At 40.0% G+C, this 22472-nt stretch overlaps 1 protein-coding gene across 13 annotated transcripts in view; it reads right to left on the bottom strand.

The window, feature by feature from the left end:
- Window positions 1–3886: 3886 nt before the first annotated feature.
- The window catches only part of ATXN2 (ataxin 2), a 92103-nt gene continuing 73517 nt past the window's right edge, over window positions 3887–22472 (bottom strand). For 3 of the 13 annotated variants that reach the window (XM_073676337.1, XM_073676328.1, XM_073676329.1), the window contains exons 22-26: window positions 9617–9670; window positions 5846–5991; window positions 5259–5483; window positions 4581–4746; window positions 3887–4473 (exon numbers count right to left, since the gene is read on the bottom strand). In XM_073676337.1, coding sequence (XP_073532438.1) covers window positions 4445–4473; window positions 4581–4746; window positions 5259–5483; window positions 5846–5991; window positions 9617–9670 — 620 coding nt within the window. In that variant the 3' untranslated portion in view covers window positions 3887–4444. The remainder of the gene's footprint in view (window positions 4474–4580; window positions 4747–5258; window positions 5484–5845; window positions 5992–9616; window positions 9671–22472) is intronic. The other 10 variants (XM_073676327.1, XM_073676325.1, XM_073676326.1 and 7 more) reach the window with 6 other exon arrangements.

The following is a 22472-nucleotide window of genomic DNA, read 5'->3' as shown; positions in this document are numbered from 1 at the left end:
CAGCATTATAAAACAAAGGATTTCTTTTCATTTGGATATGAAAACAATATGTACTAAGAGCATGGTAACAACATGGCATAGCAAAAGTACTAGCTTGATAGTTAGAACCCTTTTAGGTTTCACACAACTGACCTTTTGCAGCATGTATGGCACCATCTCATCATGGGAAGATTCAGTGCCCATACATTTCCCTCGCAATAAAAGAAACAAAAGCAGTAGAGATGGGAGAATCGACTTTGCAGGGCTCCAGTCCATCTGTGACCGCTGGAGGGGAGCTTTTGCGAATCTCCTCCTCACCTTCCAGTATTCTCAGCTCTTTTGATTAGCCATGCTGGCATGACATCATGTATGCATCACACTTTCGCCAGCCCAGCTACTCAAAAGAGGAGCCAGGAATGCTCGTCCAGCAACCAGAGTACTGATCTGACCAATGGATCAGAGTCCGGCAAATCAACTCTCACAACTCTAGTACACTTAAAGGGAAGCCATCATCAGAAAATAACCTATTGATTAAATCAGGTTTTTGTATTATGTGGATTTTGAATTTTCAGTAATGCTCTCTTTTTATGTAATACAATGTATATTAAAAATAAATAGAAGTTTTGCAATATTCACACTGGGGTATTATTTAGAATAAGTTTTGTTCCAGGAAACACATGTACGAGCCACAATAGTCAGTCTCTGACCTCGTCTTATATTAAAGTATCTAATGAGCCTGTGCAAGCGTGATTGTGAAGGGAGGGGGAGCATTGTCAGGTGTGACATCACCAACTATTATTATTTATTATTATTATAGCGCCATTTATTCCATGGCTCTTTACATGTGATAGGGATATACATAGCAAAAACATTTACATAATCTTAACAAAATGAGTCAGCGACTGGTACAGGAGGAGCGAGGACCCTGCCCGCGAGGGCTCACAGTCTACAGAAATCTCCTGTAAACTCTTCATGAAAGAACAGAAAGTATGAGATTAAAAACACCCCAGTTGCCAGTTCGAAAATTGCATGGTTACTTTTTTTTTTTTTCAATTAGTTCCAGCCCAGGAAATTTCCCCTCCCCACCCCCCGTTTCTGACAAGCAAATTTTTGCATTTTATTGTACATGAGCTATTAACTGCTTTACACTTTTTTCTTGTTCAGATGTTTAAGTAATGTTTGCTTTTTTTGAGATACACAGAGCTTAATTTCTTCTGTCATTTTTATATTACTTTTTTGCAGACATTGGAAATAAAAATTATGGAAATAGTAACACCATTTTATTAGTCATTTTTTATTGACTGGGGCAGGCTGTAAAAAGTAATTTGGGCTCGCAGCTTTTGTATAATGTATAATATATATATATATTTATTTTACACAATGTGCCCCTGACAATTATCTTGGGGCAGCATTTGAACATATTAATATATTATTTTAATTGCGGTGATCCCCTGTAACTGGGGCTGGTATATTAGCCCAAGTTAGAGAGGAAATTCAGCCACCTGGCTGTATAGCAGAGCTGACAAAGTCTCCTAGGACCCAGCAGCTATAGCTCCATCCTTACACCCAGTGATCATATGATCACTGGGTACAGAGAAGGAAGCACTGTCAGTGCTTCCTAGTCTGTATACACATTTGTTCAGCATTGACTACACAGTGATGAAACATGATAAGAAATTATGTTTACTTTCTCTGTGGGGAGCCAGGCTGTGTCTGTCAGCTCTGTACAACTATACAATCTACTGCAATATCCTTACTTGGCATTGACGATTTAGCATGTCAGTGCAGAGTAAGGTGTGGACCACACAGATGTTAAATCTATCAACTTTTCTTTATAAAGTACATGTAACAAAACCTGATTTATTCAAAAAGTCATTTCCGGATGACAGCTTCCCTTTAAAACCAAATCCACAAATCTAAATGGACTTGAATCTGCAGCAGTAATGCGGATTTCTGCAAGACTTTTTAGATGAATCAGGAAGTCACAGAACCTTCTGCCACAAATTCACATGTGAATGTACCCTTATGTTGAAGCAAGAAGAACTACAGTAAAACCATCATTTGTTGCAATATTTTAGGTGGTTGCATTTTTCTTAAATGAAGATCACTTGAAAAAGTTTCCAGAACTACCCCCATAAAAAAAATTAAGAGGACTTAAAAGTGATAGTCCCATCTACAAGATCCTATCCCAATATGTAGTAGGTGTAATAATATTAGCAAATACCTTTAATTATAAACGTAACATAGTACTTTTGATTCGCTATGTCGCTTACCCACGTGCAGGGCATGCAACATAGCAAATCAGAAGATCTATACTTCATTTTATAATTTGAGGGATTTGATAATATTATGACACCTACTACATATTGGGATAGGCTCTTGGAGATGGGCATACCCCTTTAAACTAAAATAAGGGCAAGACTATGTAAAGGCAGTAAATACTAAAGTCTATTGAGTATAGTAGATGTATGAAAGGAGAATCAAGGGCAGTGTAATCTCTCTGAACTAGCATTTACAGCATGAGCTCTATAATGCATCTATTTATTTTAGATAAGTATATAGCGCACACAAATATTAACAGACCATACATCCTGATGGAGTGGCACCAAACGCAGACCTGTGTTTTGGCACTATGACTTTGGTGGAAGGAGACAAAAGGCGTAGTGCCAAAACGCATGTCAAGGTTTGGTGCCATTCCATCAGGATGTATATATTTAATTATTTGTATATAGCTTTTACTCGCTTAAATAGCGCCACTAGTTCAACGGCACTGTACAGATATTAGAGCTGTCCTCATTTGGGCTCACAATCTACATCCTCTATCAGTATTGGCTTTGGAGTATGGGAGGAAACCAGAGTCCAAAAAGTGTAAGGGCGTAGATGGGATTAATCCAAGGCACGGACCATGCTCCTGTGTAGCAGTCCTATTAGAATCCAAAAATGCATCTTTAGTCCAGCTATATGGATAAAGCATAAAATCTTTATTGAATATTGAGCAAAAACATGTTGCAACAGAGTAACGTAATAAAATGAGGTACGGATCCCATGCGTTTTGAGCGGTTAACTCGCTCTTAATCATGGCATGGCTTCTTCAATAAAGAAGATTTTATGCTTTGTCCATGCGGCTGGACTAAAAATGTATTTTTGGATTTTCATAGGAAACAGAGGAGTACCTGGAGGAAACCCACACAAACATGGAGAGAACATTTAAACTCCTTACAGATGTTAGCCTTTGTGGGATTTGAACTCTGGACAACAAACGGTGTAAAGTTAATGCTAACAACCGAGAATATGTCTTCATGTACATTTGCTTCCTATGCTTATTATCTTAATGTATAAGATGTAATGTATTACAGAACACATGCTATGGATCTCAAATGGCATATCATCATCATAGATTATTTGAATACTGATTTACAACTGGTTCTAGCCCATAGTATTGTTCAATTTTACTATGCTCACCCTCGGCTGAGATTCTATCCACTGGATAACCATCTGTTTTTATATATGATTCAAGACAGACAATTTATTTTGTAATTCTGGCCCCATGAACACTTTGTATGATATGCATATGACTATGTTGTATAAAAAAAAAAAAGCAGTAGATTTTCACCATGAATTCAACCCTAATGTAAAAGTGTCATTTCCGCAGCCTGCAGATTTGCATTGGGATCCATAGCAGAAATATTTGGCTTTATATAAGGCCATATAAATATAAATAAATATATAAACAATATAAATGTGTCATTTATTGCAGGAGAGAAGCAAGCTGAGCATTTACCTTCTATTCTTGTCCTGGAGATGTGTGAGCATGCAGTTCCTTTAAACAACAAATTATAAAATCACAAAGCCAGTTTTCAGTTTTTAAAACTTTTTTAATTTTTATTTTTTTTTTGTAAGTTTTTATTTTATATTATCTACAAAGTAAAAGTTTTTTTTCCTTAACTTAAAAGTTACTCCACTGTTGCAGGACAGTGGTCACATCAAACCTGATTCATAAATAATAATCCATCAGTTTGATGACAAGAATCTTACTGAATCGGTTTCAAGTTTAGACATAAAAAGGGGTTTTAGAGTCTTGGTTTTTGTTTTTAAGGTGAAGATAGCAGCAAGAATCACTCGTGTTATTTCCTTTGCTAGCTGATGAGTTCATAACTTAGAAGGGCCTTTAAAAATAAATAACTTCCAGTTATCAGCAAGCAAAAGGTGGGGCTTTAGGAGGAACAATGCAGCGCATGGTCAGCCTGCAAGCTCCTACATGCCTCTACTCCATTCGACTCTTTCCCACTGCAAAGTGATCAGTTAGCATTCCTATTGGAGGTTAGCAGAAATCAGGGTGGGTTTTTTTTTTTCTTTAAACAAAAATGAGAAATTCTAGATGTCACAACTTCCACTGGAAGGAAGAAGGTGGCGAGAATTTTTGGCCTACAAAAGGGTTCCAGCCTTTTTCACAGAAGCACCAAGTTCAGAGCTGTTGTTGGTGATGTGCTTGCACTAAAAGAAAAAATATAAAAAAGGAAAGTTAATATTCAAGACCTTAAAGCATGTCACATGAAAAAAAAAGAAAAAAAAATCTGCTGACATGCTGAACCAAGGCTCACCTGGAGGATGTGTCATGTAGGGGAAGTGTGCAGTTGTAGAAACAGGAATGGGCTGTAAAGCACTCTGTGCAAGCGCTGCTTGAGGACCACCTGGAGGCTGTGCAGTCATCAGCATCATGGGATGACCAGTTGGATGGGAAGGAACCATTCCCGACTGAACATGAGCCTTCACAGTAAATGATATTGGAAAGTCAGGTATGTTAGAATATTTTCACTAAAGACAGAGAAAAGCTTTGTATTTGTACATCTGTTAAGCCAGAATTAGAGTGGTAGACTGTCCACGGATGGGAAAGTTCTAATGGGGCACCATGTATAAAAGGTACCAGTCTATAGTGCATATTGCGAGACTAAAGAGGTTAGGTAAGAAACCTTGAAGTGGAACTTGCACCTATCAGACAGTTCCTAACACCCATTGACCACCCTCAAAGAAATAAAAAAAAACTACTGCAATCATACAATCATAGCTCAAGTTATAAAAAAAAAAAAAAAAAAAGTACAAGGTAATGCCGAAGAAAACCAGAACAAGCATACAATTATACTATAAGCTGTACAAAGAGTTCTGAGTGTAACCGGCACACCTAGGACCCCTACATGCCTGTTCATTAAATAGGCAATTACGATAGCTTACAGCTTATCTAGCAGATCCACATGCATTGTACAGTGCAGATCGTTACTTGCCTGTTGCACATGAGCCATATGAGGTGCATTGGTATAGGCAGGCTGGACATGTGAAGGGTGAATTGTGAAAACAGTCTGCTGGGTTGGGAAGCTGTTTTGTGGGGACTGAGCATTAGAGCCAGGGGTCATAGAAGGCGGTGTCGGAGCCAGCCCCGTGTGGTAAATAGCAGACTGTTGTTGCTGATTAGCAAGGTGCAAAGCCTGGGCTGTCTGGTGTTGGTGGTGCTATGTAAAAAGGAGAAAAGCATTTGTATTAATCATCCCAACATAGAAGGAAATCAAAACATAAAAATACACTGGGTAAAGAATGCCATTTCTAGTGTTATATAGGATAAAAGTTGACAAGTAGTAAGCTGCACTTCCCATTACTGCAGGAAAATGCCTGCCGACACAAGACAGAATAATGCAGCTATTTCCAGCAAAAAATATAACTACATTCTGATCCACTTTACATTTGAATCGAAATATTTAAGTTCTAGAATCATTAACCTTCATAAACCAAAACAGAGATCTTCCTGGATGTGAATTTCTTTAGTATTGCAGGACAATATAAGGCTAAACAGGCTTCACATTATTAGATACTTTACCTGAACTGGGCTTGGTGCTGGATGACTGCCTCCATGCTGAGACTGCTGCTGTCCAGTTGGGGTGGCTGAAGGCTGAGGATGAGGGGGGTGAGGATGTAAAGCAGGATTGGGGTGTGCGTACTGCTGTGCTAGTGAGCTAGTAGAAACTGGAAGTGAGAAGAAGAGAGAGAAAAAGAACATACAAAAATAAGCACAGTCCCATCATGTAATAGTAAGAGCCAACAGCATCAAAAGATGGTAGTTATAGGGACCAGAATTGATGTATACTTTATAACTAAATGGCAAAAACAAGAGCATTAATAAAGCACGATTCACTTTAATCCTATAAAATGGTCCCCACACAGATCTAACAAATAGAAAAGTAATAAATCCTAAGTCTCATTCCATATAGCTCATAACATGTATCTGTGTTTTCTACAGGACTGTATGGTAAATTTACTGTATCCTAAAAAGGTATTGTAATTTAGAAATGTAGCTCAATTTCCATGGAATTATCTATATGGCTGTATTTCTGTTCTGCATGACAGCAGTTTATAATTAGGGTGAAAAAAAGGATCACAATAGAGCAACAAAAGAAATATCTTATTAATAAACTACTGACTTTTGATGGTACGACGACAAGCCTAGTTAAGACAAAACACACAGGCCTTAAAGGGAATCTGTCACCAGGTTTTTGCCTTGTAATCTGAGAGAAGCAAAATGTAGGCGCCGATTCCAGCCATGTGTCACTTACTGGCTTGCGTTTTCCTTTTCTATACAATCAGTGTTTTATCCGCAGGAGATTATCACTATAGGATAAGCTGCTTGAGTCTAACCTCTCCCCCAGCACTGATTGGCAGCTCTCTGTCAATGTACACACAGTGTTGTGGGCGGAGTTATACACAGCTCAGCATTCCACGCGCGGCAGACGAGAAAAAGGATTCTAGCAGAACTGCTGCACCCAGCAAACTAAATGATACATTGCTGGAATCAGGGTCTCTATCCCTACTTCAAGCTCCTGTCAGATTACATAGCAAAAAGCTGCTGACAAATTCCCTTTAAGATGATACACCTACATTCTTATTTGTATAAACGGCTAATAGTTCCCTTTAGAAATTGGTCAATAATTATTACAGTCATATAGCAAAGATTACTTTAACTCCTCACTAGCCAACTTGTTTAGATGACGATAAAAGAGTGGATAATGTTTTTGGACAGATCATATACAGTACAAATAATAACGCCATCTGAATAAATACAGATGACCAGATTTCCCTACAGGTCCGCTGCCTCATGTGTGTGCTGTGCCGGCCAAGGTTTCAGATAACAAAAGATACTCTAGTTTAACCATAGAGGCCAAGTATGGATCTGGTGTCATGTGCAGCATCTAAACACATAGGAGCTTTGTATAATTACATGAAAAAAATCAAAGCTAGTAGATCATGTGTATGACTTTATAACGCATCTAGCCCAAATACACTGTACTAGAAAAGAAAACCTTGCTGTATCTCACAAATAAGTACAAAAGCAGCAATTTCCTATGAACAGATTTGTACAGGTATGTTCACACAGGTCAGCTTTCATGTAAATTTTGTGTTCAAATCCACATGAAACCCACCACACTCCCCTTGGCATACAAACAGGTTTTCTGCCACCATGTTCACATTGAACACAACATTTCATGTTACTTATGCCCATGGATTCTGCACAGAAAACAATCACACCGGCCAGATGAGGATTAATGTTCATTCAGATCCGCAGCCTTACCAGCTGCTCGTCTGTGGGAAAAATTGGAGCAATTTCTAATGCAAACCTTGCAGTAAAAATATAGATTGGATTTGCAAAATGCAAATCAGACACGTGAACATACCGTTAAAAAAAGAAAGAAAGAAAACTGGCTGAAAAGTAGAAAAAAAAAATACTTTTTTAGGCTAAACCAATGAGAGAAAAAAAAAATGTATATAAAAATATAGTCAAAGTCAGCCGGTGATATAATCACAGTAAAGGGGAACTGGTCACCAGAGAAAAATGCTATTAACCCACAGATATGGGGTTAATCTACAGGCTAATAACGTTATTAACCTGCCGGCGACAGCATTTAGCTGAACACTAAAAAAAAATGTAACTCAGTCCCCCCGGCAGCGGTCCAGTTTCAGTCACTCTGAGTATACAGAGCAGAAGCTGTAACCGCGCCCCGGCCCCGTCTGTGGCTCTGCATTGGAGCCGGCTGTCAGTAAGTGCAGGGGACGCGGTTACAGCCAGTGCTCTGGTGACTGAACCCAGAACACTGCCGGGGGTAAATAAAGTTAATTTTCTCCCTGCAGTGTTCGGCTATGTGCGGTCGCCGGGATGTTAATAACGCTATTAACCTGCAGATTATCCCCATATCTGCAGGTTAATAGCGTTTTTTCTGGTGACAGGTTCTCTTTAAACAATAGAAACTTTTCATTTCCAGTGCTCTGCTAGAGGCAGTGTAAGACTGGCTCAAGCTGATAAGGCCTGTGGGCCAAAAAATGTGTGATACCTTAAGAACTAAGTGTGTGTGCAAGCAAGCTCAAAGGTTTTATTATATCCCTTACATAGTTTTTGGAACAAGCATATCCCAGTGTTTTCCATGACTGCGCGCTGCCTTAGATATAACTAACAGATTCCAGCGGCATTCTGTGGTGTCCATACAGTGTTCAAGCATTTCCAAGAGAAAGACAATGAACTGGCACAGAATGTGTATAGAAGAACTGTACATGTTAAACAGATTTGGACAATTATTTTTAGGCCGATTATAACAGTTTCCATGTGTTTGTAAAAATCTAAATATCTACAGTCACTATTCTTCACATGTGTGCACAACTGCAGCTCAAAAACTGGTGAAATAAGTTCACATTATTGGATATCTATAGTACTGACCGTTACCAACATGGCGGTGATGACAGGTCCAAGAGAGCGGTCATCACATGCACTGATATTGCCTCTGCTTCCACACATCTGGATTGTCAGGCATGTTTGCTTTGCAGAGAGCCAAATTAAATATAGTGAATATTTTTTTCACATATACGCAAGCTACTTTTTATAGTATGTCAACCAGATACACCATAAAAGTGTGGTCACTCAACAAGAGATGCCCAGTCTTCGCTGCGATAGCCTTACATTTGTATGTTGGGTCTCTGCACACACATGGACACCTCCACTCCAAGGGGACTAGACAAAAAAGTGCCAGTTTTACCAGAGATTTGGCGTGTAATAAAAAGGACTCACTGAATATGTGTGTGGCAATTTTTTTTCCATATCAACCTTTAATAATAATAATAATTCTTGCAATTTTTTACAGACTTTTTATGGAATTCAACTTCATGTTTTAGGAAAGACCACCACATAGAATCGGTCTATTGATCGAGGCAAAGTTCCATCTTATGCATTGAAGCATCTAATGAGTGTGTGCAAAAATCATTGTGAAGTGAGGGGGTGCAGGAAACATTTTAGAAATACACGTAACAAAAAAAACCTGATTTAAAAAAAAATTTGGCAACACGTTCCCTTTGAGTTTAGGTGATACTTTTAAATTTGCCATTAACTCTACTAAATATTAGAGATAAAAAAAACTTATTAGGTTTTTCTCCAGTGGTTCTTGCTACTATGTGAAACTGCTCGTGAATCTACCAAGACTACAATGCATCTATTCACAGGCCCTTTATCTCTGCCCACACTTTCTAGTGTAACGGAAAGCTTTTTCAACATTCACTAAGTGATTATAAGTACAGTCAAGTAAAAGCAAGGGAATGAAAAACAACAACTCACTGGCAAAGTAGAAAGAAGGGGCAGTCTCCTTGTTGTTTGGAATTTTAGGACATGCTGAATTTGGGGGAAATAGAAATGCAAATTAGCCTTTGATGAAAGCATTGTAAGGCTGACATGATGGAAAATGAGTATGAAATTTATTCTGCTGTAGCTTTGGACTGCAGCAGGAGAGGCGTCACCGGAAATGTCGTCATGCACACAATCCCCCGTCACTCCAGAGGTTTTGAAACAACAGATTAGCATTGTGTACTGGTTTGCCCTCGCCAGCCCACTCACACACAGTTCCAAATGACACAATTGCTGTAGAGGCCAAACCGGTATGGGCAACGTCAATGTCAACACAGCGGCATCCAGCTGGGCGCGCTCCAGCAAATGGCAGCCACGGCCTCAAGACATTTGTATCATAGTTCAATTCAGTCTCCACTCAGCCAAGATTTTCAGGCAGCGTATGTGCTGCAGTAGTAAAACCAATTGTAAGGTGAAGGATATTAAACTCATGCAGCATCACCTGTACAAGTCGTAGAGCCAAAAGACAAATTATTAAAAGGATATCGATATCTATCTATCTATATATGTATCTGTCTACCTCTCTCTCTCCATCTATATAAAATAGATAAAAAGAAGCAGTTTTTCTATAAAACACATTTCCAGTATGTAGCTTTAAAATGTTGGAGTAATTGATATACCTTTGCCAACAGGCAATGTCCTTGATTGATCAGATTTACCTAAAAGGGAACCTGTCATGTCAAAAAATGCCATTAACCTGCAGATGTGGGGTATTTCTGATGGTTAATAACGTTCTAAAGCCATGTGGCCAGCACACAGAAAGCACGGCTACCAGGAGGAAATTAACTTTACTCCTCCCGGCAGCCCCAGACTTACAGTCAGTCACCACTCAGTATACAGTGAGCAGTGGCTGTAACCGTGCCCCGACACAGACTGACAGCCGGCTCTATAGGGCATCAGTGCTGAGCCAGCTGTCAGTCAGTGCCGGGAGAGCTGTATACTGAGCGGTGACTGGAAGCTTGTGGCTGCCGGGAGGAATACAGTTATTTCCTCCCAGTAGCCAAGCTTCCAGTGCAGCAGCCGCACAGCTTTAGAACATTATTAACCTACAGATTAACCCCAGATCTGCAAGTGAATAGCAAATTTTTTTTTACATAACCGTTTCCTTTAAAACTTTAAAAGGTGTTGTCCACTACTGGACTACTCCTTAAGTGCCCCACATAAACAGCACTGCTGCGGCCTTCACAGTTCCATATGAAGTATGAACGCTGCAGCCATCATATGACAATGTCGTGACCACAGAGAATCGCAGGTTGCTCTGTTCCTTGCCTTTGCAACAGGAGTTTGGCTATTAATAAGCACAGTGACGGTCTCAGCATGACCTCCCGGGGTATCTATATGGCACCAAGCTTCTGGTAAGACAATTCATGATGTACCATTATGACAAAGCACACCAATGGGTGAAAAAAAAATTGAGTTAACATTAATGAAATGAGCAATACAGTGATATCAGTCCATTTAAAAACCTAAACCTTTTGAGAAAGAGAAGATTAAAGTGAACTTTATAAAAACAAAAAGAGAAGTTTAAAAAAGGAACCAGTCATTTTGAATATGTAGTCTGATTTACCGAGAAGAATAACATGTAGATTCACAAAGTGCAGTTATTTATTGCTTTTTTAAACCATGTCTGTGGATTACCTGAGCATACATGTTGCCATCCAAGACACGTGGACAGGTGAAGGGAGCACCAAGTCCATTCAGTCAGACCTTCAGGTAACCTAGGACAGGCTGACAACGTGTCTATGGTCTATTGCAATTTAAAAATTGGACCCGTTTGTGTGCATGCATATAATTCTATAGATAGACATACATATACATGTATTGTGTGTATGTATGCGTGCGTGCTTGTGTATATAATCTCCAGACATTATGAAAGCAGCACTCCAATTCACTGAAAAAAAAAAAAGTTGATTTTAATGCCCCATATGGTGACGTTTCGATCCACAGTGGAGACCTTTCTCAAGCTACATATTCTACCTTTCTTACATACATATACACACACATTTTTTATATATCTATCTATATCTATATCTATCTCTCTATATATATCTATCTATCCATCTCTCTATATCTATCTATCTATCTATAGTACAGACCAAAAGTTTGGACACACCTTTTCATTTAAAGAAATTTCTGTATTTTCAAGACTATGAAAATTGTACATTCACACTGAAGGCATCAAAACTATGAATTAACACATGTGGAATTATATACTTAACAAAAAAGTGTGAAACAACTGAAAATATGTCTTATATTCTAGGTTCTTCAAAGTAGCCACCTTTTGCTTTGATGACTGCTTTACACACTCTTGGCATTCTCTTGATGAGCTTCAAGAGGTAGTCACCGGAAATGGTTTTCACTTCACAGGTGTGCCCTGTCAGGTTTAATAAGTGGGATTTCTTGCCTTATAAATGGGGTTGGGACCATCAGTTGTGTTGTGCAGAAGTCTGGTGGATACACAGCTGATAGTCCTACTGAATAGACTGTTAGAATTTGTATTATGGCAAGAAAAAAGCAGCTAAGTAAAGAAAAACGAGTGGCCATCATTACTTTAAGAAATGAAAGTCAGTCAGTGCGAAAAATTGGGCAAACTTTGAAAGTGTCCCCAAGTGCAGTTGCAAAAACCATCAAGCGCTACAAAGAAACTGGCTCACATGAGGACCGCCCCAGGAAAGGAAGACCAAGAGTCACCTCTGCTTCTGAGGATAAGTTTATCCAAGTCACCAGCCTCAGAAATCGCAGGTTAACAGCAGCTCAGATTAGAGACCAGGTCAATGCCACACAGAGTTCTAGCAGCAGACACCTCTCTACAACAACTGTTAAGAGGAGACTTTGTGCAGCAGGCCTTCATGGTAAAATAGCTGCTAGGAAACCACTGCTAAGGACAGGCAACAAGCAGAAGAGACTTGTTTGGGCTAAAGAACACAAGGAATGGACATTAGACCAGTGGAAATCTGTGCTTTGGTCTGAGGAGTCCAAATAGGAGATCTTTGGTTCCAACCACCATGTCTTTGTGCGACGCAGAAAAGGTGAACGGATGGACTCTACATGCCTGGTTCCCACCGTGAAGCATGGAGGAGGAGGTATGATGGTGTGGGGGTGCTTTGCTGGTCACACTGTTGGGGATTTATTCAAAATTGAAGGCATACTGAACCAGCATGGCTACCACAGCATCTTGGAGCGGCATGCTATTCCATCCGGTTTGCGTTTAGTTGGACCATCATTTATTTTTCAACAGGACAATGAAACCAAACACACCTCCAGGCTGTGTAAGGGCTATTTGACCAAGCAGGAGAGTGATGGGGTGCTACACCAGATGACCTGGCCTCCCACAGTCACCAGACCTGTACCCAATCAAGATGGTTTGGGGTGAGCTGGACCGCAGAGTGAAGGCAAAAGGGCCAACAAGTACTAAGCATCTCTGGGAACTCCTTCAAGATTGTTGGAAGACCATTTCCGGTGACTACCTCTTGAAGCTCATCAAGAGAATGCCAAGAGTGTGCAAAGCAGTCATCAAAGCAAAAGGTGGCTACTTTGAAGAACCTAGAATATAAGACATATTTTCAGTTGTTTCACACTTTTTTGTTAAGTATATAATTCCATATGTGTTAATTCATAGTTTTGATGCCTTCAGTGTGAATGTACAGTTTTCATAGTCATGAAAATACAGAAAAATCTTTAAATGAGAAGGTGTGTCCAAACTTTTGGTCTGCAGTGTGTGTGTGTGTGTGTGTGTGTGTGTGTGTGTGTGTGTGTGTGTGTGTGTGTGTGTGTGTTTATTTATTACACATACATACATATACACTTACATGTATATATATTATACACACACGAGAATCAACTCTAAGCACTCACTATAAATATACATGTAAAAAACAAACAAGTCTAGGTCTTGAAAAGACAAGGCAGTAATTGTCCATACGCTATATATTGTACACTTATTACTAAGTAGTGACTCCCTATTCATAACCACCAATAGTAGTGAAAAACCTCAAGCTATAGAGAAAGCTACAGACAAGGATTCTCTGTTTGGCTACGCAGCAGCTGATCTTAGGAGAGGGAATTCTCATGAGGTTATAAAAGCTCTATTATAATAAATTGGAACATGGACAGATAAATATGAAAACAAAAAAATGCAAACCGATGTTTTAGAAAAAAAACAAAAACAGTTCTCTACTTATCTTGTAAATAGAAACGGTGTGCTCTACTATTGAGCAATAACCATGGCTATATGACATGTTTACAGCCCTGACCAATAACCTCTTTAACCCCTTCATGACCGGAGCATTTTCAGTTTTCATTTTTTGCTCCCCTTCTTCCAGAGCCATAGCCTTTTTATTTTTCGGTTAATATGGCCATGTGAGGGCTTATTTTGTGCGGGACAATTTGTACTTTTAAACGCCATCACTGGTTTTACCATATCGTGTACTGGAAAACAGGGAAAAAAATCCAAGTGAGGTGAAATTGCGAAAAAAAATGCAATATCACAGTTGTCGTTTGTGTTTTTTTTTTTAACCACGTTCACCGAGCGCTAAAACTGACCTGCCATTATTATTCTCCAGGTCATTACGAGTTCGTAGACACAAAACATATATAGGTTCTTTTTTTATTTAAGTGGTGAAAAAAAAATTCCTAAGTTTACTAAAATAAAAAAAGACTTTAAAAAAAAAAAAAGGCACCATTCTCCCAAGACCCGTAGTTTCTCCATTTTTCGGGATTTGGGGCTGGGTGAGGGCTTATTTTTTGTGTGCCGGGCTGACGTTTTTATTGATACTATTTTGCGGTAGATCCGATGTTTTGATCGCCCGTTATTGCAATGTTGCGGCAACCAAAAAAACGTAATTCTGGCGTTTGGAATTTTTTTTCTTGTTACGCCGTTTACCGATTGGATGAATTCTTTTTATATTGATCGGGATATTCTGAACGCGGCAATACCAAATATGTATGTGGGGTTTATTTTTTCTTATTTTATTTTGAATGGGGCAAATTTTTAAAAACATTTTTTTTTACACTTTTTGCTTGCTTCAATAGTCTCCATAGGAGACTAGAAGCAGTAATAATTACCTGATCGCCTCTATGTAGTAGAAATTCTCCTGTGCTATGAGCGCCGACCACTAGGTGGCGCTCATGGCAATCTTTACATGACAATCACAGGGGTCTGCTGCAGACCCAGAGTTGTCATGCTCACGCATCGGTGACCCGCCATCACGTGGCGTTCCAGAGTAGCAGCAGTGGATGTTGCTGAGTGAAAATTGCAAACTGCCATTGTAGTGACCAGTATGTTGTAATGACCAGTACGTTGTAGTGCTCGTAACTTGTACTTCTGGAGACACGCACCTGTAAATTAGGCTGGCTCTCATCGCTACAGAAATGCCAAACATGTGGACACTAAATGTGGTTTAGTTACACTGTGAGGCTCAGAAGGGAGGAGGGAATTTGGATTTGGGAGCGCATTACTTGCTGAATTTCTTTTAGGGGGCAAGGAGCCATAGCGCTTTTCCAGAGTCTTTGTCCTACAAGTAACGTGGAAGCCCCTTATACATTAGCAGATGACGGGCCCGAGTGGGGTTTTTTTTTTTTTGAGGATTGAGTTGAAGCTTTTATTGGGAACATTTTGGATCACATTTATCCTGCGATTTACACTGAGAACTTACTTCAGGGTTTCCATCTGAGTGATCCATTCACTATAATGAGGCAGCAGAGTTACTCTGGATTCAGTCTGGCCTCTGTTCAGAGTTGTCCTTTTCAGAGGTGCACAAAACTGTGGCCGACAGCACTTTTATGCACGTCTAACAAAAAGATGGACACCGCCAGATCATAGGCCACACAGTGTCCACAGTGTCTCTGTCTGCCTCATTATATGGAATCTTCCGCCGAAGGTTCTGTCTGAATCATGTATTTCAGAGATTTACAAGGTAAGCGCTCAGCGTAGAGCGCAGGATAAATGTGAGCCGAGCCTTACGGCGATCTTTGGGAGGCAGAATGAACAAATTTATATTTTATGCAGTTCCTCGTGCGGTATAAATGATTAGACGACTTTATTTTTCGGGTCGGTGCGATTACAGCAGATTTATATATTTTTTTTTAGGTTTGGCTGCCGTCACACACCAAAAGATGCTTTTTATTTCAAAATCTAGTTTTTGCATTGCCATATTTTGATAGCTATAATTTTTCCTTATTTCTGCAGTCATGTGAGAGCTTGTTTTTTGTGGAACAAGTTGACGGTTTTTATTGGTACCATTTCCGGGCACATGACATTTTTTAAAATCGCTTTCTATTCCGATTTTTGGGTAGGCAGAATGAACAAAAACCAGCAATTCAGAAAGTTTTTTTTTTATGCCGTTTTGAGTGTGGTAAAATTGGTAAACACAACTTTATTCTTCGGGTCAGTACGATTACAGCGATGCCACATTTATTTCGTTTTTTTTTTATGTTTGACGCTTGCACAAAACCTTTTTTTTTTTGAAAAATAATTATTTTTGCATCGCTTTATTCTGGAAGGTATAACTTCTATATTTTTCGGCTGATGGAGCTGTATGGCGGCTTGTTTTTTTACAGGACAAGATGTTTTCAGCGGTACCCTTTTTTATTTATATTCCTCTTTGTGATTGCGTTTTATTCCACTTTTTTCCAGCGGTATGAAAGCATCATTTGCTTTTTTTTTTTACGGCATATCAAAAGTGTGAGTTTTATAAACCAGGTTGTTCCGGACGCGGAGATACCAAATGTGTACTTTGTATATTTTTTTCCAAAGATTGAGTATTTACTAGTGCAATATTTATTATTTTTAAATATATTTTTTACGTTTTTTTTTTTTTTTTACTTTGTCTCTCTATGGTACTTTCACTTTTTTCAGTTTTTTTTCACAGGTACAATGCACTAGCATTGCAATGCATTATACCAATGCTGAAAGCTTCTTAGAACATGCTTTGAGCATGGTCTCAGAAGTAGTGATGAGCAAGAGTGCTCGTTTAACCCTTTCACCGAGCATGCTCAGGTGCTTACCGAGTAGCTTCGGCGTGCTCGTATATTATGTTCGAGTCCCCGCGTCTGCATAATTTATTGCTGTTACACAGCCTCAACACATACAGGGATTGCCTATTTGTTAAGGAATCCTCACATGTTGAGGCTGTGTAACAGCCAGAAATGATGCAGACGCAGGGACTCGAACATAATATACGAGCACGCCGAAGCTACTCGGTGCTAATGCTTGGTGAAAGGGTTAAACGAGCATGCTCGCTCATCACTACTCAGAAGCCTTCCGTAGCTTGGTGACCTGGGGGTCAGGTCACCATGGCAACCTGGGGGTCAGGTCACCATGGCAACGATCGCACAGGGGTGCCAATCTGAAGGCAGAGGGAGCTCCGGTCCCTCTGCCTGCCTCCTGAATGTTGCGATTGCAGCATTTAGGGGGTTAACAGCCAGGGGCGGTGTAGGCACTGCTCCTGGTTTCTAGTGCATACGCTCAGCCACTGGCAGTGCTGAGCTCCTGCTTTGATCGGGCATGAGGTGCTGATATTTCAGCATCTCCTGCGCGATCATGCTTTGATCGGTCACAGTGATCTGGGTGCGGGGACCGCCGGCATGGGTCCCTGCACCTGTCCCCGTGCTGCTCAGCTGTCTGTGACAGCCATCAGCACTGAACGGTCACTGAAAGTTCAATGTCATGACGGGCATAGTACGTCACAGTGCGGGAACGGACACCCGCTCATGACGTACTGTGTCCGTCATTGGTCGTAAAGGAGTTCAATTTTATAGCTACCGCAGCCTATGTAAGGCAGTATTCTGAAAAGGGACAACCCCTTTAACTTTATTCTGTTGGTCAGCTAAGCTGGTTGTGAAGGCCAACATCCAGTTTATAGATTTCTTTGTAAGACATTTTATAAGCACATAGAATACAAAGTCATTTTGAGCTTAGATTCGTGTGTTTCCAGAGTCCTTCTTTTGGGTTATCCTATGGTTTTAGATGCAGTTAAATATAGGCTTCACTGAAAAATAGAAGTATTGTTTTCATATTACAAGAGTTTCTTTGTTAATTTTTTTTGTACTTGACTTGAATGGGGCCCTGTGTGGCCTTGTATCCATTTATCTTTTCTATACCATTTCCTATTCTATTTAATTTGAAAATTTCTCTTTAATAAACTAAGATTGAACATAACTTTATTCTGTTGGTCAGCATGGTTATGGTGATACCAAATATATAGTTTTATTACTTTTATACAATAAATACATGGTTAGGAAAATAATATTTGTCACACCATATTCTAAGAACCATAAGTTTTGCAATTTTCTGTCAATGAAGCTGTATGAAGGCTTATTTTTTTTGTGTTACCCGTTTTCTGGTACATACGACTTTACGCTTTATTTTAGAGGTGAAACTTGCAAAAGAAAACAATTCTCGAATTTTAGTTTTTAATTTAATCACTAGTCACTCTTCAGTTGAAATGACACTACCTTTATTCTTCAGATTGATATAACAAGAGCACTACCCAATTTATACAGAATTGTTTTACTACCTTTAAGCAAAAAAGTAGATGGATGTAGACATTATGTATCCATCTCTCTTTTTTACGTGAGATGGGGGTAGATTGCCATATTTCAAGACCCATAATTTTTTTCATTTCTACGCTGACAGCTGTACAATGGGCTTATTTTTGGCGGGATAAGCAGCAATTTTTTGGATACATATGACTTTTTTTGTTCACTTTATTTTCACATTTTTTCAGAGGCTGGATGACCACAAGCCAGAAATTTTGCTTACAGCATTCACCTTATGGAATAAATAATGATGTAGTTTTGTAATACGGGTCAATATGACTACAGTGTATAATCTATAACTGGTGATGTCCAATGAAACTAATTTTGGGGTGGGTGGGGGCAGGGATTTTTTTTTTTTTTTTTTTTTTTTACAATATTTAGTCCCTGTTTTACTTATTAACAGTATAGTGTAATAGACTGTGCTACATACATAATTGTCTGCCTTTGGCAGGATCCAATTTGCTACAGTGTATGGCGACCCAGAGGCCTTTGTAAGACCTCCAGTTGCCATAGCAACTCATTAGCCCCCTGCAATTGCGCTGCAGGGAAGCCAAAAGGTCTGACAGAGGGAGTACTCTCCTTCTATCAAATCATATCCTTCTGTTGCTATTGACAACAGTATATGAGGGATTAAACTGCTGGATTATGAAAGAATGCACATCCTAGCAATCACAGCAGGAGCCTGGCTGAGTACATCAGTCAGGCTCTTGCAGCTGAAATCAGTGAAAGCACAAAGTGACTTGAGCACATGACGGATATATGTAAAATAGCGTCAAGGAGTTAAACAAAAATCTGTATAAGATGCTGTACATTCACCACAAGAAGTACACAATTAATCACCCCTTATAATGCAAAACAGATCCCTTTAGCGGCCTTACATTGATCGCAGAGGTACAAACCTGAGTTGTCAGGTTTCAAAAAAGATAGGAATCAAAAATGGTTGTGTTAGGGTATGTGCACACGATGCAGAAATGAAGCAGAAAATTTCTGCATCATTTCTGCATCTCCCTGGCAGAAAAAACGCATGCAGATTGTGCATGCGTTTTTCCTGCAGAATACATGCGGATCCACATGCAGATTCACATGCGTTTCCGCATGCAGATTGACAAGCGCTTTCCAGGCGATGTTAGCATCACCTGGAAAGTGCTTGATAACTAGGTCACACTATATAAATCCATGCAAACAGCATGGATTTATACAGTGTGAACCGAGAGAGTGTATATACTTACCTCCGATGGCCCGCGCTGTCCTGCTCAATCTGTTCTCCCTCGCCGGCAACTTTGAATTGAAAGACCTGCCGACGTCAGCGTCACGTGACCCGTCACATGACTCTGACGTCACCGCAGGTCCTACAACTCACTGCAAGTGCCGGGAACCAAGCGGGAGCGCTGTGCGGGCCGACAGATGGTAAGAATACATTTATTTTTTATTTTATTCTTCTTTTACAGCTTTTTTAATGGTACCTGGGTGTGGATGAGACTCTCCTCTCCTCCACACCCGGGTACCATCCGCACATTAGAACGCACCAATTACGCAAGTACAAATGCTGTCTTGCGGAATTGGCGCGTTCTAATGCAAGTCAATGGCGGCGAAATCGCCGCGTTTCCGCAAAATTAATTGACATGCTGCGGATTTTTGACCGCAGCGTTAACGCTGCGGAAAAATCCGCATCCTGGGCACAGCACATGCGGATTTCCATTGGGGAACATTGCTTCCCTTCTACCATGCGTTTTTCATGCGTTTCCGCGGCGTTTACGCAACTGCAAAAACGCCGCGGAAACGCATGAAATACGCATCGTGTGAACACAGCCTAAGGCTATGTGCCCACGATGCAGATTTGAAGCAGAAATTTCCTGAGCATTTCTGCATCTCCTTGGCAGAAAAAACGCATGCGGATTTTACATGCGTTTTTTTCAAGCGTTTTTCCAGCGATTTTGAGCATCACTTGGAAAAGGGTTTGACAAGTTGGTCACACAATATAAATTCATGCAACCAGCATGGATTTATATTGTGTGACCAACTTAGAGGAAATTTCTACTATCAAATGCTGCATCTAAAGTAAGAAAAACAACAAAAAAATACACCTTATATTCACCTCTCCGGCGGCGTCCTCTCTCCTCAGCGTCCCGCGGTGTACTTGCAGGACCTGCAGTAACGTCATTTAGTCAGCCGATGGTCACGCGATCATCACCTGACTGCTGACGCCAGAGGTCGCGTGACCATCAGCTAACTAAATTACGTCACCGCAGGTCCTGCCAGTACACCACGGGACGCCGAGGAGAGAGGACGCCGCCGGAGAGGCGAGTATGAATAATTTTTTTTTTATTTTTTAACTTATAATTCTCTTTTTACTTGCAGGTACCATGGTACCCGGGACGGAGAGTCTCCTCTTCTCCAGACCTGGGTACCATCCGCGCATTGAACCACATAACATCCGCATGTATACATGCGGATATTATGCGGTTCAATGCAAGTCAATGGGCGCGATTTCGCCGCAAAATCACGCCCAAATTGGTTATGCTGTAGATTTTTCCACAGTGGTAATTCGCAGCGGAAATACCCAATGTGACTACTGTTGTCAATAATAACACTGTTGAGCTGTAAATGGCTGAGGTCATGTAGACATTACCACTAACCAATGTAAGCAGAAATCCAAAGTGAGAAGGGGGTGTTGGGAACATGCGCGCAGGAACGTTGGGTATAAAATGGGTGGGTATACAATATTAGTTTATTTCAGCTGCATTGGTGCCGGTATGCAAGTTTTCAATTAATTTCAAAAATCTTTTAATTGTGAAGAGAAAGAGAACTTGTCCATAGGGGACATTTGCGGCTTGGTAACACTTTGCATTGTGGTACAGCACAATCCAGAGAAAAATCCAGCAATAATGATCATTTACATAAGATACTGCAATTGGGAGTTTTTCTACAATTTTGGGGACATTTTCTAATTTCCGTATTTACACATGGTCTTGAAACTTTTGAATGACATTACTTACTTGGTCGTGCCTTTCCTTGAACTAAAATATGGGAATGTGCCACAAATTCCAAAAAGAATAGTCATAATCTCAAGGCCCCGACTGAGGTTCAGGTAAGTTTTGCATACAGAGGATGTACTTAAAAGGAACCAGTCATGTCCCAAAATGCTATTAACCTGCAGATATGGGGTTATTCTGCCGGTTAATTGCGTTCTAATGCCGTGGTGCAGCCGCTGCACTAAAAGCTAAACTTTTTTTTTCCAGCGCTGGAGTGGTGCTTCTAATGTAAGGTATTTGCCCCGGCAGGTTACAAACTACCGGAGACCAATGGGAACAGCGGGGACGGAAGGGGAAGACGGCGGTAGGCGAGTATAAGACTAAGTGCAGGAACCTTAGATTCAAAGCACCACTCCAGCGATAAAATAAAAAAACAAACGCACGCTGAAGTGGATTTGTCATCATTTGCAGCACTATATTTAGACAAGGGGAAAGAAAGACCAATAGCTACATTTAAATTACTTTAATGGGATCTCACATAGATAAAGTCATGTTGCAAGAATCAAGTAGTAGAGATGCTATAGAAGTGTAGGGCGCTTTGTGCTCTCACTTGGCTTTTTCTTCTGATATAATGAGCTTTAGGTAAAAAAAGCAAAGCAAACATAAGCTAAAGTGGCATGGTATTATGATCGCACTGTAGTCACTGCCTGAGACCACAATAACCAGAACACATCCCCACTCACAATCGGTTTTTGCTTGATTGCATATCAGTAAAATATACAATATGCTTAGTAAGGTAATCCCTTTAAAACAAAGATTAAAACGTTATAAATTGAGTGAAATGATCTTGTGAAATGTGAACATCACCAAACTTGACAGGATTTATTTTGTTTACTAATTTGATTAAAGGTGATGGTTTTTCCTAGGTTTGTGCCTATATTTAAAAGTGACAGGCTTAGAAAGGGTATGGGCAAAGCCATTCTTTAATTCATCATAATCATCAAAATAAGAGGACTCAGATGACACAAAAGACATACATATCAGCAAAGTGTACCCTGAGGAATGCTGTCTATTTTATGGTTTCCCATTACTGATTTATTCAGTCCTCAGCAATATTAATTATTCTTCTGAAATAAGTACACCTTGTTTAGATGGCCATATTTCTGATCTGTCTGGGAAACAGATTGCACTCTGACCGCAGCCTAAGGACCAATGGAAGTGGGTGGGCTAGTTCACATCAACATTTTGCCACAAAGACCAAATGTCCGAATAAGTATAAA

Source organism: Phyllobates terribilis, unplaced genomic scaffold (assembly GCF_046119375.1).
Source record: "Phyllobates terribilis strain yellow unplaced genomic scaffold, ASM4611937v1 Scaffold_1__5_contigs__length_1240528914, whole genome shotgun sequence".
NCBI lineage: Eukaryota > Metazoa > Chordata > Amphibia > Anura > Dendrobatidae > Phyllobates > Phyllobates terribilis.
Note: the sequence above shows the minus strand (reverse complement) of the source record. Positions and strands in the feature narration are given on the sequence as shown.